Below are 18,040 nucleotides of genomic sequence, written 5' to 3'. Positions count from 1 at the left end.
TAAAGTAAGATGAGAGCATTTCAGCTGACTTTAAAATGGGCAAAATGGTAGGCAAAAAGGGAGCCAAAACAGCAGACTTTTTCTCTGTTTGAAAATTTAAGTAATTCAGTGAGACATTAGCCGTAATTGATATTTGTCTGCCTTGCTTAATTTGAAATTATTAATAGCTATAATTTTAATTATTAAGAAATTTTGTTTTAATATTATGAAAATAAAGCTTATATGTGGAAATGATGAAAATGGTGTCACTGTGGATATTTCCTTAGAAATAAATCATTTTGTGTCACCAAATTTTACCTGTTCTATGATTTCTAATTCTTTGAATTAAGTTTAGACATATTTTATCTGTGAAATTAAGGGTGCTTAATGCTTTGCGTTTTGGTTATTGCTGCCATGCGGATGCAGGCGCACATTCAGGGGAATTCATATATGGCTTGGAAAACTTTGTTTACAAGGACGTCAAGCCTGGTGGGTATGCATGGTTAATTAAATTCAGCTACATAAAAAATCATATTCTTACCTGTGCTTGTGCTTGTCCATTATGACATGCCATCCTTTTAGAAAATATGGAAATGTAATTCATGTTTTTCCTCTTTACCATCATTTCCTTTTCCCTACCTTCTGCAGCCATTTATTCATTTACTAAACATTTAGTGTCTTGCTGTGGCGAGTGCTGCACTGAATGAATGTTCATGGGATAAAGCAATCACAATCCACTGCCCCTGTGAAGCTGACAATTTGATCTGATAACTTTCAAATCCAGACCGCCTTTTACTTCTGTAGTATATGTAGTAGTTTCTCAGTTAGGCAGTTCCTCTCCTATTGCAGTGGTTTTCAGACTTGTAAAAAGCAACAAAATGGAAACTTTTTTTGGGTCAGACTTCATTTGGAACCTTGGTAAGAGGTGCTGCTCTGACTTTCTTCTCATACCTCTCTGATTTGCTCCCCTTTGTCGTAGCTCCAGAGGCACCTCTAGATAGATGACTGTCCCGTGCACTTTGAAATTTGAAACTTCACAAAAGGCAGATTTGAAGGCTGACTGCATTTAGGATTTACAATAGGATTCTTTGATAGCCTAGGAAATTTATCAAGTACGTTAAAATAATGACTTCTAATATATTAAATAATATTTTGATTTAACTTTTCAGGAGCTTATTATATTAACTTAGTCACACTTAAAATTTGTTTTGATTAAATGACAAGTGGGGTCTGTATCTGGAAATGTAAGCAGCAAGCATTGTGATAGAATTACTTCTGTAGCTAGAAACTTCTTTAGTGTTTAGGTTCATTAGGACAAATGGGGGAATTTGCATGGCAAATTTCACAGCATTGAAAGGAATTACCCTGAAAGGAGTTTCTCTTTTAACAAATCTGCACCTTCAGTAAGTGTGGCTGACTGTGTTAATATGACTTAAAGTTCCTTTGTTTAATATGAGAGAGAGCATGAGATGCTCATGCTCACTGTCCAATTTTGTAGGTTATACTGAATCAGCTTGCTGTGTCTGCCAGGGATAATGTTTTCTGACCATACTAGGAGTAACCTGTCTCCAGGATGAAAGTGAATTTCAGTGGCCCATTCAAATATATAACAAAATCATTGGGCAGCATTGTTAAAAAAACCAGACAGACAGAAGTCACTATAAAGGAAAGCCTAATTGATTCAGTTTACTTTTTTCCAAAAAAGATACATTAGCCTAGATACAAAACAAGGCCTAGAATATGGATGATTCTGAAATGAGAATAGTTCATTTTGTCTATGATATCTTCATTCAATTGGGTAGGACTTTGTGTGTACTTTAGGATCCTTTTGTCTTTGCAGTTTCTGAGTGTGTATTCCTTCCTCATGTGGTGTCATTTTTTTAAATTAGTCTAGAGCAATGGTTCTCAAAAAGTCAAAATTCATAATCATACTGAAATATTGTTTGATTTTTCACTGTGTTGACATTGGTGCCAATGATGCAAAAGCAATGTTACATAAAATTGCTGGCCGCCTTAGCATGAATCAAGGCAGTGGTATCAAACTGTGTTAATAGCTATTGTACCATGCGCTCACAGTAAAAAAAAGCCACAAAGCACCAATTTTATTTAAGACTGTCCTTGATGAGATAGGAAAAATTTAATTTTAATAAACTTTCAGCTCTTCAGTATGTATCTTTAATATTTCATGTGACTTTTGAGGAAGTATGCATAAAGCACTTAGGCAGACTGAAGTAGGATAATTGTCTCAAGGAAAAGTACCTATGCAGTTGTTTGAGTTGTCAGCTGAACTAGTTACTTTTTTCATGAAAAGCCATTTTACTGGGGAAAATTACTGACAGACTCCTATTATTCAGATTTGAGTGTTTAGTAGACATTTCAGCAAAACAGCTTCAAGAATAAACAACTGACAATGTTTGTTGCTAATAGGAAGATTTGAACTTTTGAGCAAAAACTAGAATTTTCAAAAACTTGTGTTTACCACCTTGAGCTTGACAGCTTCCCAATACTTAGACTTTTCTGATGAGATTGGTGGTGATATTAACAAATGTGATTTTTGATATTGAATAATGAAATGACTCAACATTTAGAAGATCTGCATAATTCAATGAAGCAATATTTCCATATTACCAATCCATGATAAAAAATCAGGCATGTGTAAAAGGTGTATTTAAAGTACGAGGTTGAACAGTTGGTTTAATTTGGATGAGAAATTCATTGATAGAGTTTCAGATTCTAAGATGCAACTAACCTTTAAGAAACTACCACTTGTATGAGTTTGGTGAAAGGCCAAACTGAAAATTACGTAAAACGGCCATGAAGATGTTCCTCCCTTTTCCTATGACATACCTGTAGTTAGATCAGATTTTCTTCACATGCTTCAGTCTGAACCACATATCTCAACAGATCAAAGGCAGAAGTAGTTATGCCAATCTAGCTGTCTTCTGCTAAGCCAGATATTAAAGATATTTGTAGGAATGTAAAACCATGCTACTCTTCTCACTACAACTGCAGTTTGGAAAATAGTTATTTTTCATAATTCTATGTTATCTATGCTATAACATAATGTTTTTTTTAAATTGAGTTCACAAATAAATATTGAAAAAAGTTCTCAGTTTTGATTTTCAATAGGGTAAATAGCAATAGTTGTAACTCATACCAATAAAAAGCTCTTCAAGGATTTCAAAATTTAAGTGTGTTAAAGGAACCCTGAGACCAAAGTATTTGAGAACTCCTTTAGAGATGATTGAGTATCATAAATTTATTACTCACCAGATTAAATAGAAATTTTCCCTAAGAACTATGTAGCACTCAGATTAGATTTTGAAACTATTTGGAGAGGTTTAAACGTGCATCTAGCATTGGATCAAAGATGGAACAAGGTACTAGAACAAATGTGAAGCCGGAAAGATAATAGGAGGTCGGGTAAGAAGAGCGAGTTATGGTAGGCTCTAAACCCAGGCAGCTGAACCTCTGTCTCTGAAAGCTGTTCCCACCAAGTGGGATGGTTTTCAGGGCTACTCTGGCTTTCTTACTTGTTTCTTTTCAAATGGTATTTCTTTCAGAACTCAGTCTTTTTCTTGATGTTTAATTTATGAATGAAAAAGATTCAGGGACCATCACTGTGACAAGAAATACTGGTAATAGCAAAGTCTAGATTCTGTTATATATTTATTAAATATTTACTTCTTAAAACTCAAGGTTTGTAATCTTGTAATCTGGAATTTGGTTCTTAGTTTTTGTAGTGGCAGGAAAATTTGCTTTAAAATATCAAAGAAGAACAAATTTAAAATTTCAAGCTAAATTTCATGTATATTTTCTCAAATATACATAATGTTAACTGAGTTTATCTATTTTATTATAATGTTCAGCTGTGGGTTTTTTGATCACTTGAACAGACATGTTTCATGTGCTTTGTGCAAGATATTAGGATAATTCCTGTCCTAATGAAGACTCTTGCCTGGTGGTAAGAAGTTGTGCGAACATTTTGAATAAAGTGTAGTCACTGCTTAGTGGAAGTTTATATAAGGTGCAAGGATAGATGGCCCTGGAGCTGCTTGGAATAGTTGAAGAAGGCTTCACACAGGCAGTAGTGCTGGACCTGCCATTTGGAAGTCTCCTAGGAGTTTGCCTGGTGAAGAACTTCAGGGAAGTCAGCCCAAGTTTGGGGCATGACACATGTAGAAGCCTTAGGTATTAGAAAGTTGTGGCTTGTTTTGGAAAGTATGAATAGTATTTCTGAAGTATCCAGTGCAAGGATGACTGGCAGGAGATAGAACAGGACAAGGAGATAGCGATCAGATCTTGAAAGGACCTTTGTGTCATGCAGACACTTTTTCATTTTATCTGGTAGGCTGCAGAGACCCTTTAAAAGAATTTTGAGCAGGGGATTAACAGGCTGTAAATAATATTTTAGAAGATATCTGTCTGGTAGTGGTATAGAAGGATGTTTAAGAGGAAGTAGAGTGGAGACTAGAGGCAGGGGAGACCATCCAGAGACTGCTTCAAGAGTGTAGACTGGAGTTGATGTATAGTAGGCAGTTGAATGGAAGGATTTATAAGCTGGGCAAGATAGGTGTTGGTTAATGCCATGAAGTGAGGCAGTGCCAAATAAAAGAGGATGAGATTTTAAAGGAATTATTAAACCAGTTTCAATGCACAGTTCAATGTACATTTTAAGCCTTTTTTTGGTATTCTTTATATCCTTAAGTCATTAAAGGATCCTGCTTGTGAGGTGTGTCATCCAGAGGAAGTCATCTGTCGGCAACTTACTCATTCATTTCATTTGTGTTCCTATGTCCCTACCATACATTTATCAAAACTTTTCTCTGAAAGTTTTATATTCTGTCATTATTACATTTCCAATATTTTGGTAAAATTGAAATTAAAATTAAACTTTGTACTGTGAGAAGTCATAAATATTATAAAGGGTGTTGTGGATATTTTACCCAATTTCTGTATAATTGTACCTGCCAAGTTATTTTCTAGATTAAAGAAGGTTATTCTAGACTAAAGAAGGTTTGTGAATTTCCATTTGAAACGAAATAAGTCAGTTTAGAATAAAGGTGAATTGTACCAAAATTTGCTGACAGGAAGAATTCTCTTGTTTTCTTTTCTGTCCTCTGGTCTGCTAACTTGCATTTTATCCTTTTCTCACTAAAATGCTTCCACTGAGAAGGACGTAAACGTAAAAAGCACAAAAAACATTTTAAGAAACCTTTTAAAGGTCTCGATCGCTCAAAAGGTAGGTAAAAGTAGTTTTTATGCCATGTGTTATTTATACACATTGCCACTTGATTTCTGTCTTTGAAGGTAAAATGAATGTTAGATTACAGTGTAACTTCAAAGTAAGTTTTAAGTTGGAAATGCCGATTAAAATAAAACAAGGATGCTAGGATAGGCTGTGATTTCCATTGAGTAGTGCTTTAGCAGTCCTTTGGTCATTGGTTATGTGGTATCTGAGAATTTCCACTCTTGAGCTTGTATTTTTCTATTTTTTATAGATAAACCAAAAGAAGCCAAAAAGGATACATTTTTGGAAAAATTGGCAACTCAAGTAATTAAAAATATACAAGTAAAAATCACAGACATTCACATTAAATATGAAGATGATGTAAGTAATTTCAGTTTACTCTATAAATTAGTAATTAAGTGTGTATTTTATGATACTGATCCTTGATTTGTCTGTATATGGATTATCATTACCTGGTTTTAAATCCAAGATTGATTTTTTTTCTGATAAGTACACTACCATATCTCCTTTCCTCTGTCAGGCTTTTTTGTTCTGTGTGTAAATATATCGTAAAACCACCATAGACTCCTTTTCTAGAGCTAAAATAAGAGATTTCCAGACTGTCCTGTGTTATTTATTGTGAAATTTGTTTAATGCTGTAAGACTTATACTAGTATAACTTTAAGGCACTAATTTGTTTTATACCGACAAAAAGGTTAGTTCTAGGAGGTGAAGAAATAATCAATTTAGTGGTAGTCGGTAGAGAGGAAACTCAAACCTGGTCCCTTGACTGCTAGTCCCATTCTTTTTATGTTTCACCAAGTTGAACTGAACACCCACAACTACTCAAATCCATGTGCAACAATATATTTAGAAGCCCAACTTCGCCTATAACCAAAAATTTAACATTATTTCATTAACAATTGTTTTACTGTTGTTTTAAAGTGTTAACAAATATTTTGAACTTAATATGCTTTGCTTTATTTCAAAGTTTGAAACATATGTAAGAAACCTTGAATTTTTTTATTTACCTAAGAAATTAGAAATGTTATTCCGTTTCTTTCAAAATTGAGTTGCATTTTTTGTTTTTAATTTACTTTACATTTGGATTGAATTAAAGCATACAGACATACATAGAATTTATTTTCCTTTCCTGATTTGTTCCTTATGTAACTTAATATCCAGTAAGACATACTTGTAGTTTTTCAAAATGTGCCATTTCTATTTTATCTTTTGACTTTATCTTTTGCTTTTATATAGTCATTAGACTGAATTTTTTTCTTTTTTGTGATGAAGATTTGCTCTGAGATTTGCCAATCTTCCTTTTTTTTTGCTTGAGGAAGATTAGCCCTGAGTTAACATCTGTGCCAGTCTTCCTCTATTTGGTATGTGGGTCACCACCACAGCATGGCTTGATGAGTGGTGTAGGTCCACACCTGGGATCTGAACCCACGAACCCAGGCTGGTGAAGCAGAGCATGCCGGACTCAACCACTGTGTCATGGGGCCAGCCCCTAAACTGAATTTTTTAAACAAATAAATGTTTAAAAAACTAACTCATCAATACCCTTGTTTATAAAAAACTTAGAAAAATAAAATGTACTCAACACATCATGGAAGTGAAAGAATTACTTTAAAACTAATGGCATATTGATAAATGAGAACCTCAGTTTGAACTTAAGCTAAGCTTTTTTACTGGGCAGGTAAAGTTAGAAAGGTACATTATTTCTCTCTAATAAAAGAATACAGAGCCAGCCCTGATGGCCTAGCTGTTAAGGTTCAGTGTGTTCCACTGTGATGACCCGGGTTCAGTTCCTGGGTTCCTGGGTACAGAACCACACCTCTCGTGTCAGTAGCCATGCTGTGACAGTGACTCACGTAGAAGGACTAAATGAACTTACTATACACAACTATGTACTGGGGCTTTGAGGAGGGAAAAGGAAGGGGAAAATGAAAAAAAGGAGGAAGATTGGCAACAGATTTTAGCTTAGGGCAAATCTTCTCCTGCTCCCTCCCACCCCCCAAAATTACTGAGATACACAGGAGTGGGATAAGTACATCATTTATGTTTAAATTGATGTCAGTGACAAAATAAGATCTAAAAGGAAAAGAATTAAAAAGTGTAAAGGGGTCTTGTATCATTTCTCTTTCAATGTGATTACCTGAATTATTGTATCTAGAAGAATAATGAAAAATATAGAATGTAGGAAGTGGGGGTAGGGAAGGTACAACAATTTATCCCATAGATGCTTGTGGATGATAGTAGTAGTTTGTGGGTAGTGCATTAGCAACTGAGGAGTTGTGTTTTATTATAGTTCCTTCTGAAATAGCTGCAAGTTATTTTGAGCTATTTACCTGTAGGTATAAAAAAGATAAGGGTGGGAATAAAGGAAAATATGTTTTGCCACAAATCATAATATATTTTATATTAAAAACAAAGCTCATGGGGCTGGCCTGGTGGCATAGCGGTTAAGTTCAGCATGCTCTGCTTTGGGAGCCCAGGTTCGTGGGTTCGGATTCTGGGTGTGGACCTACACTACTCATCAAGCCATGCTATAGCAGTGACCCACATACAAAATAGAGGAGGTCTGGCACAGGTGGTAGCTCAGGGACAATCTTCCTCAAGCAAAAAGAGGAAGATTGGCAACAGATGTTGGCTCAGGAACAGTCTTTCTCACCAAAAATTGAAAAAAACACAAAGCTTACAAAGCTTTTTGTGCTTTTTAGCTTTACCAGAGCATGCATTTCTCCTGTTTGAGAGGCTCTATGTGACTAGACTCTGGAGTCCCTATTGGATGATTTAACATGTTATGTTTTTTCTTCACTTTCTAGTTTCCTTACTTTCTGTCATCACCAAAAATCTCTATGACTTTTGGACATCTTTAAGATGTCTAAAACAATGACATCATACACATTGTGGTACAGTTTAAGCATTGTGTATAAATATAACTTAGATATTGAAGATCAGAAATAGAACAGAAGTTTGACATTGGCAGATTTTGGGTTAAGAGACTGAGGAAATTAAATATTAAGAATCTTGAACATTTCCTATCAAAGTATTTTTTAAGTGTCAAGGAAACTAAAGATTTAAAAAGACAGATCATATTTCTAAGTGTGAAAATCTTAAATGTTTTAAAAATAATTTAGTGTTATCTGAGACACCTTGTTTTGTTTGTCTATGAAGAGCATCTTTAATGATAGACGTAAGACTGTCTCTTTGTAACTCTCTAGACAAGAATCTGTCGAGTCATAGTGAGTCTTCTTCTAGTAAGAGAAGAGTTCTACTGGGAAAGTATCATATCAGTGTCATGCCTACAAAATATGGGTAATCCCAGCCATGTTATTGCCTTCCTCCTCTTTCTTTTCCATAAGTCCATTTGGGTTGTGTGACTTACTTATAAACCAGTTGCCCTATGTTGCCTCCTATAAAGAGTAGAGCATGGATTCACTCTCACCATCAGTATATTTTAATGTCACCTTTTCTCGTTTGATAGGTCACTGATCCAAAGCAGCCTCTTTCATTTGGTGTCACACTGGGAGAACTTAGCCTATTGGTAATGTTGGTCTTATTTAAAATTTCTGTGGAACCTGTAAAATATTATTTCTAAGTCACAGGATGAGTTGCCTAAAATCAACTATTACTACAAATAGCTATTTTGTTTTTGTGTATAATCTTTCTAGAGCTGTTTTAGAAGTTCAAAACTTTTAGTGATGCTTTTATTACATTCTCTAATTATTTTAGTTTGTCTTTGAATTTGACAAACATCAAAATGTCAATATCAAATGTTTTGAAAGAATTAAAAGCTATATTCTTAAACATATGGGAAAGTAGGGGAGGATAAATTTCTATAGAGTCATGTTGTCATTCTTGGTATAGGTAGATGGAATTTCCAAATAGCTTATACGTGTGTGCATGTTTATCTGTATGTGTGTGTGTATATATTATATTGAGATGTATATAAGATAATTTAAGTATTTTATAAGGCAGTTTGGTTTTTCTCTTAAAGGCCTTTAAGAATAGGGAGTGTGTCTATTTATGTTGGACATTTTTATTTCTATTATGGATAACTATGTGGTAAGAAATGTGTTTTAAAGTTAGGGACAATGAGCAGTAAATCATACTAAATACATGTTTGCCTTATCATTAGTTATATGGAGAGGACCTTAGTAGGGAAAGAAGAAACATGAAAAAGAAGTAGACTGCCAGAGAAACAGAAAAAGGACATGGTTGCATGGGGGCCTTAAGAATGATACAGGCATACGGAGAAGTAGAGATATACGTTGAGTTGAAGACCAAGGCAGAAATATTAAAGAAAAAGAACTGGAGAGACAAAGGAAAGGGAGTCAGGGAAGTCAGTGTTTAACATATTGTTTATCCTTTGCCTCCTTTCCAAAATGAATTTAAAGTAGCTTTTGATAAAAAAAGAAATATACAATAACACCTTTAAAGAGACCAGAATCTGTGTTCTGAAAGGTAGAGAGATAATTTTTCCAGAAAAATTAGACTAGCAATGTTAGTCATAAGCGATCACAGTTTTTAACTTTGAGCTTCTAGCAGACAAAACAAAAAATTCAAAGTAGTCATATACCTCCCATTGACTGATAACAGGCATACTCATGCATAAGAATAATGCATAGTTTCCTTAGTGTGTGCTGTTTGAGTCTCTGTATCTTTTTGCTCAGGCTCTTCATACTGTTTTCTTTGCCTGTATTACTCTCTTCCCTTTGTCTCCCTGGAGATTCTACTCAAGTTTTTATACTTATGTGAGGTATTATCTTGTCTTTCTCTCTCCTTTTTTACTTCCCTCTTAGAATTTACCATTTCTTCTTTTGTGCTCCCCAGTTAAATATTTTCAAAGCACTTGTAACATATTGTTGTAGTGGTTACCATGTTGCTCTCCTTCTATCTAACCTTCATTCATTCACTGATACAATAGTATCTATATTTTAGTGTTTTCATGGTGATTCAATGAGATAGTTTGTGTAAACCATTTGAAACATTGTCTGGCTCAATTATTTCTTGCTTCACCTGCTGCATTGACTATTACAACAAGAATAACAGCAAACTTACCTCTTTCTGTATCCATACCACTCCTCTCTTCTATCTTTCCAGTTTCCATCTAACTCTTACTACTAAGGTAATCTTCCTGCCTCTGATGTGGATCCCATCCTCCCCTATGTCCTCAGCAGTTTTTTTCCTTCCCTCTCTCCCTGCCTTTCTTCCTTCTTGCTATCAATTTCTTTCTCTTTCCTAAATCTTCAACTCCCCTTCCTTCCCCCGCCCCCCCCACTTCTTCTTACAAGCATTTAAACACCTTCAAGTCTCTTCTTTACAACAAAGTTAAAAGGCCTCTCCTTAACCTTCTCCCGCCTACCCAGGCCCAATTTAACTGCTGTCTCTTTCTCTTCTTTCTAACTAAACTTTTTGAGAGAATTTTCTTCCTTTACTATCTTTGTTTCCCCATCTCCTAGTGACTGTCCACCCACTGTACTCTGACTCTACTGCTCCACTGAAACTGTTGTCAACAAGTTCATCAATAATGCCCTGGCTGCTGAATAAGTTTATTGTAGTTTATCTCATGTCAGCATTTGGCATTGTTGATCATGCGGGTTTTCTAGAAATACGGTCATGCTGTGATTTCCATATTCTCCTGGTTTACTTCCTATTTTGCATTAACAGTTTTTTTATTTTTCAAAGTGTATGGACGTTCTTCAGTAGCTTCTAGTCCAGCTCTCTGGTTTTATTCGTACCCAGTTCCTACTACAGTTCAGGCACATAGGAGCTCAGTAATTATTTTCTGGATGAATGAGCTCAGTGAAATTAGAACCCCCTCAATTCTATTTTCAGTGTTCTTTGATTTTGTCTTATAGATATGTAAAGAAACAGATAGCTAACATTAGCTAGAAACCTTTTCTTCCTAAGTTATTTTGTTACAGTTTACAAATATAAGAGCACTATTTTGTGATATAGATTATATATTCTTCATTTCATAGATATTCTCTTTTTCTTTTAGACTGCAAATAAACAGTGGACTCCGTGCATATTAAATGAAGCAGAAAAAATTATATACAAGGTATTAGACTATATTAAAATCTTCTTATTATTTTCCTAGGTACAAACACTTAATGTATTTTCTTGAACAAACTTTGATGGAGCAGAATGGGCCATTGGAATGTGAGTTAAAAGTTTAGGGTCTAGTTTTGGCTCTGCTACTTATTATGTGACCTTCTATAATCACTTATTTTGAAGTTTAGGTTCTTCACCTAGCATATAAAGAAACTGGATAAAATTAATATTTCCCAAATGATATTTTATGGAGCATTAGGTAATTGAGATATTATTAGATTTGTAGAAAAAATATTCTCTAGTCAGGTAAGTTACTGAGTAAAGTACTAAGCTGTTCATAAACAGGTATGTTTCATTTCGTTTTAAACCACAGGACTTCACAATACTTTAAATATGCTAATAAACTTGTGAATCTTCAAGAGGGATGTTTAGTATATGGCTTTCCCCACCTCATTGGTCAGAGGATCCTATCCCCTCAACCCTCCCTTGAAACAGCCATTCCTATCCACTGGAGGAATCATGTCTTTCTTACTCAGCAAAACATTTACAGGGTCTGTTTAATACTAAGTTCTCAATAAATATTTGATAATTGAATGAATGAATCTCCTTGGAAATAGTGTTCCTGGAAGCACCATTTAGCAAATGCTAGATTAATAATAAAGTCTCTGAATAACATGCATTTATTTCCCCCCATTTTTGCATTATTTTCTTTCCTTTAAAAGTTCAAAATGGCAATTGGATAATTTTGGCCTAGTAAATATGAGAATACTCTTTTAATATTGACTCATAATTTCAATGTGTTGGTTGCTTGACCTCTTTCATTTTCTTTCGTAGCTTATACGACTTGACAGTCTCAGTGCCTACTGGAACGTGAACTGCAGCGTGTCTTACCGGAGATCAAGGGAACAGATCTTGGTAATTTCAGTTTATGCCTGGAAGAGCTCATCACACTGCCTAAATTTGTTTAACATAAGAGGTCCTTAATGAGGACAGGATATCAGCCTTTTGTTTAAGTTGTATATAGCTAAATCAGAAGTGTGAAACACAGTTTTTGGAAGCACTTTTGTTTTTGAAGATCTTTGTGAAATCATTCACTAGACAGTGAGATGAGAATCTATACTGTTAAATTAAAACTGCGTTTATCGTCTTTTACACTCTCATTTTGATGGCTTTCTGGTTACACTGTGGTGTTTCATATGAGAATGATTACTTGAAGAGTATTGTAAAGAAAGATATACCTTTCAGATCTGAAAAGTATATCCTTGGTGAATGGTTTAAGTGTTTGTGATGATGATTTCCTGAACAATCAAAGATTAATTTAAAATTTCAGTGTACTAAGCCAGTCTTAGTCGTGTTTATTTAGTTAGAGGACAAAGGAAGAGCAGTTGAATTTTCTGAACTGAATTAATTCCAGGATTCTCTCTCTTATTTCTCAGAAAGATACTATAACATGATTTGCCTTAGCTGAGAAAGTGTTTGAGATCCAATTCATGGATGTTTATACATATTTTTTTTAAGTCGGGGGAACACAGTGTTATGTTGTTTATAGATGTTTAGAATTTTAAAAAATTATCTATTTCTATATTTCCTTCTAAAGAAATATATCTGTAAATAATGCTCAGTGTGTTTTTCTTGTGGACTCCCAATTACAAAGAGGGGAATGAAGACGGTGATTTAAGAACCAAGTGTTTTTTTGTATATGTGGCTGAATATGTGTGCATTTTGTTTTTCATTCTTATATAATTCACATTTTTTGTTTAGGATCAGCTGAAAAGTGAAATTCTTACAAGTAGCAAAATACCCCCAAACCATCAATATAGTAAGTAATGACAAAAGTTTATTTCATGTTACAGGAGGCATGGAATTAAATATTTTCATTTACTTTTTCTGATAAGTTACTTTGACAAAGAGGAAGTATTAGTTGTATACCTTAGTTTTATGATATGGCATATTTGGATTATAAGGAATTATTTAGGAATGGGTTATAATGCATAACACTGCTGGAGAGTAAGAGAGAGAAGGGCAGTGTGACCGTAGTTCACTCCCTACTGCTAACCCCACTTGACCTCCATGTCTTTCTCGTACCTTGTTACCATCTTCTTTGTTTTAGAAATTAGGTTTTCCTTTTCTTTTCTTTGTTTAATAACTGGGTCTCTGATATCTTGGTATTCAGGTCACCCCTAGCATGTCACTCTTGCCTGAGTAAAACACTAACCACTCTAGAGAATTTTTTAAATGAGCTTTTCTATTTCTTGGCAGCCTCACCTTTATTTATTTTTAAATAGATCTCTAACAAAGCTGCCTGCTTGTTTATTTATCCCGCTTCCTCCATTTCAGTTTTATTCTAAAGAAGCTATTGGTTTATTTTTATTTAGTATCCTTCTTTGTGTTTGTTCTCAGCCTTCATGTCCATGTTCTGCCATATTCCATATTACTCTGGTTCACTCTTGTGTTTTTCATATTCTTTTATAACTAATTACCATTGTATGAGAGTTGGCATTTTCTCTTTATGTTCATAGACCTCTCTAAGATCTAATGGTGATAAAGTTTTCAAATGCTGCTAGTTTGTGAAAGCATTTAGTTTCAATTGTGAAAGAACTAGTTCAGAAAAATCTACAACTTTGGTCCTAGGCAATTCCACTCATAAATAACCTCTAAATAAATTAAAATTTTTATACAGTTTTATGCAAATTGTAAATATAAGATATCAAAATTTATGTAATTTTAATATTATTCACAGTTAAAATTTATGACTTACTTTGCCCTTTCATCTTCCCTAATATACCTTTTCATACTACTTCTCAACTTCAAAAATATTTTCTTTAGTTGATTCTAAGATTATATAACAATCATTTTGAAAACAGTAAAGTAATAAGCAGTTTTTTCCTGGGTAATATGAATTATATATGTAATTCTGTTCCTAAATTCTGCCAGTGATTAAATGACACAAATTAACCAAATTTTGTTTCCTACCTTGTATTAGTATTTTTAATGAATAATAAAATCATTAACTATTTTGTAGCAAGGAAGAGAAGCCTAATTTTACACATACTGTGAATAACTAAGAGTAGATTGGCTATATTTTGTACATTTCTTACTTAGAAGCATACAAGTACAGTTTCCTTCTTGATGATTCCATTTTAACCACAGAGCTTGACAGTTGGTATTATGCAGGTAAGTAGTAGATGCTTAAATATTTTTTGGTAGTGATTTTTTAACTTTTTTTTTTTACATACTTTTGATCATTTTTCTTCACTTTCAGAGTAACAGTGTTTTCATAATTATTTACACGTAATATAAACATATCTTATGTCTTCCTATGTGATATAAGTTTTCCAGCCAATATCAGCCTCTGCAAAACTCTACATGAATCCTTATGCAGAAACAGAGCTCAAAACACCCAAACTTGATTGGAACATAGAAGTACAAAATATTGCCATTGAACTGACTAAACCTCAGGTAAGATTCAGTTGGACATTTCTAGCTTTAATTAGCATTGAATCTTGACTGCTTTTGTCCTTTTTGATTATTCCTTCTCCAGTGCTCTGGTGGTTCTTTTGGTATGTTATGATGAAATTTGACTCCTAAAAACAGATATATATATATGTTTTTAAAAGAAAATAAATATCAAATTTAAGAAATACTTTGCTTCATTTTATCTGATCTTTTCCTTATTGGTAGAGAATCTTACCAAATTATAGTGAATGACATTATTCCCACTTAATTCCCGGTTCTTGATGAGGATTTTAATGTGCTTTTTCTTCCTCAGATTTTAATAGAAGACACTCTTATATTAAACACTGTTTACTTAATGTTTAAAACAGCTATGTTGGCAGCTTCTGTTGTTTCCTAAGTTTGGTTATTTGCCCAGGGAATAACAGAGCTGGAGAACTGGAAGCAAAAGGAGGCCAGGGGCTTTCGCTAATTGAACTTTTAGCCCAGTGCAGTACTATAAAAATATAATGCAAGTTGTATATGTAATTTTAAATTTTCTAATAGTTATACTAACGAAGCAGAAAGAAACAATGAAACTAATTAATAAAATTAGTAGCATTTTATTTAACCTAACATATCCAGAACATTATCATTTCAACATGTAATCAATATAAAAAGTTAAGATATTTTACATCCTTTTCTTTTTCCTTAAGTTTTCAAAGTCTGGGGTATATTTTACATTTATAATACATTAAAGTTCAGCTATTTACATTTTAAATGAAATTATTTATGCAATAATTTTTTGACCAGTTTGAAAATCAGCTTGTACATAGCTACTGCTGAAATGATGGACCAGAGGAAAATGTGTAGTTTTAGGAACAAGCGTGTTCTATGTCACTGGTTACAGATGCCATATTTCTATATTAAAGATACCATTGTTTCTAAGATGTGCATTTATTTCACACTTTAGCATATTTTAAAATAGGATATATATAATTATTGGTGATATTACAGTTTAATCAGTGGCAGTTTTCTTTTGTAGCGGAACTTAAAAATTATGTTACAACTTATAATTGATAGTGTTTTAAATTCGATGAAATGCATTACTGAGTTACCTGGCAACTATAATGCTCATTGATAGGGAATTTGGAGTCTCACTACACTGAAAATATAATAAAATTTGGTGTTTCTTCATGTGTGCAATGTAATAAACGTAGCCTTGTTTTGTTTTAATAGTACTTAAGTATGATTGACCTTTTGGAGTCAGTGGATTATATGGTTAGAAATGCTCCTTACAGGAAATATAAACCTTATTTACCGCTTCATACCAATGGTCGACAATGGTAAGTTAGAATTTTTTTTAACATATAATCATGAAGTTAGGGACTCTCAGAGTTAAGACACCTTTGAAGCCATGTAACGAAGCTGCTTTTTTTTTTTAATGACAGGAATGTCTTTCTTTCTTTCTTTCTTTCTTTCTTTTTTTTTTGGTGAGGAAGATTGGCTCTGAGCTAATATCTATTGCCCATCTTCCTGCTTTTGCTTGAGGAAGATTTTCACTGAGCTAACATCTGTGCCAGTCCTCCTCTGTTTTGTATGTGGGACACTGCCAAAGCATGCCTTGATGACCCGTGTGTAGGTCCACTCCAGGTATCCAAACCTGGGAAGCCTGGGCTGCTGAAGCAGAGTGCGTGAACTTAACCACTACATCACCAAGCTGGTCCCAACATGAATATCTTTTATCTTATGTCCTTGTTACTTTTTTCATAAAAGCATTCTCTTGTACTCCTGCTTCTAGATTATTCCCTAATTCTTAACTTAGCATTCAAGACTTTCAGTGTTTTTTATCTTACTGCCCTCTAGTCACCCACAAGGACTCAATGTTATAATCAAATTGGGATGCTATTAGTTTTGTATAACATGTCATTCTGTGCCTTTGTAATTTTGCTTTGGCATACCCTCTTCCTGGTTTGCTCATTTTGCAGTCTGTTTAAGTCAGAGAATTGTACTGGAGAATTGAAATGTTATTGCTGAGTTTCATAGGAAGACAGTTTATAAGAATAAAAAATGTAACAGTGTAGATCTAAAAAGTTAGTCTTTTTCCTGCTTTTTCTTAAACCTTTATATTCAAATATGCATTGATAAAATTTGATTTGCAGGTGGAAGTATGCAATTGATTCTGTCCTTGAAGTTCATATAAGAAGGTATACACAGATGTGGTCATGGAGTAACATAAAAAAACACAGACAGTTGCTCAAGAGTTATAAAAATGCCTACAAAAACAAACTAACCCAGACTAAAATCTCAGAAGAAATACAGAAACAAATTCAGGTATATCTTGCATATATTGGTGAAAGGTATTATTTGTTAAATCATCTTTTAATGTTAATTCTAAATTTAATTTGAATTAAAATACAATTTTAGAAAGAATAGAACTGGTTGCTTTTTTGAGAGAATTTTATGGGAAAATGCAGAGTATTTTTTCCCAGTTTTTTTCTTCTTAAAAAAAAAAAAGCTTCCCGTCCTAGTATCAGATAAAATGAGGTTACTGTGAGCTATTTGGAGAAATGTGTTTGGTTTTTATAATAATGTTTAGAAAATCAATATCAGAGCTGCTCAAATATATTTATTATTAGGTAGATGTATATTATTGGTTTTGTTAGTGGCTTTTTTTAAAGAGTTCAAAGTATTATTTCTCAAAAACAACTCTTAATCCTTAAGATAGGAGGAGTCTTATTTACCCCCTTTTGAAATATAGAAAACTACCACACTGAATACATAATTTGCTTAATATCTCATGATCTTGATCATATAACTATTTCTGCCACAAATTCATAATGTAAAGAATTAATTGAATTCCTATTATTCTGAAATATATGAGAATCACTAGTATTATATAGTAGAAAAAGCATCAAGCTTCTTAATATCTCATGTCTGGTGTTCTCACGTATAAAATGGAAACAATATCTGTTTCACTGAGTTGTGAGAATTGCATGAGGTAAGACCTGACACACACCCAGTACATATTAGATTCCTCTTACATACTTTTATGTTATAAGTTCCCCAGATCAGTTTGTGCTTTAGCCTACTTGTTGATTTGCAGAATTTTACATTCTTAAATTTTGTGTTTTATAATTGTGGCTTTAGTACAATGGTTGTAAAATAATGAAGAACAGAGTTAGAAGTAAGAACCGTAAGGATAATACCTAAAACAAGTCTTCCTCCTAAATATTCTTGATTTCATTTGCATATATGGCTATCTGTGTATTGTAATGATCTCATTAAAATTCTTATTTTCATATTATATTTAATGAGGTTTTACTTTCTTGG

At 33.5% G+C, this 18,040-nt stretch overlaps 1 protein-coding gene across 2 annotated transcripts in view; it reads left to right on the top strand.

Moving 5' to 3' along the window:
* Positions 1–18,040, top strand: part of VPS13C (vacuolar protein sorting 13 homolog C) — a 171,159-nt gene that overhangs the window by 30,860 nt on the left and 122,259 nt on the right. For both annotated transcript variants that reach the window (XM_046650441.1, XM_046650445.1), the window contains exons 6-13: positions 5,481–5,590; positions 8,703–8,762; positions 11,223–11,282; positions 12,110–12,190; positions 13,037–13,094; positions 14,607–14,734; positions 15,947–16,053; positions 16,870–17,041. In XM_046650441.1, the coding sequence (XP_046506397.1) occupies positions 5,481–5,590; positions 8,703–8,762; positions 11,223–11,282; positions 12,110–12,190; positions 13,037–13,094; positions 14,607–14,734; positions 15,947–16,053; positions 16,870–17,041 (776 nt within the window). The remainder of the gene's footprint in view (positions 1–5,480; positions 5,591–8,702; positions 8,763–11,222; positions 11,283–12,109; positions 12,191–13,036; positions 13,095–14,606; positions 14,735–15,946; positions 16,054–16,869; positions 17,042–18,040) is intronic.

Source organism: Equus quagga, chromosome 2, assembly GCF_021613505.1.
Source record: "Equus quagga isolate Etosha38 chromosome 2, UCLA_HA_Equagga_1.0, whole genome shotgun sequence".
NCBI classification, from domain to species: Eukaryota; Metazoa; Chordata; class Mammalia; order Perissodactyla; family Equidae; genus Equus; species Equus quagga.
This window is presented reverse-complemented; position numbering and strand designations above follow the sequence as displayed.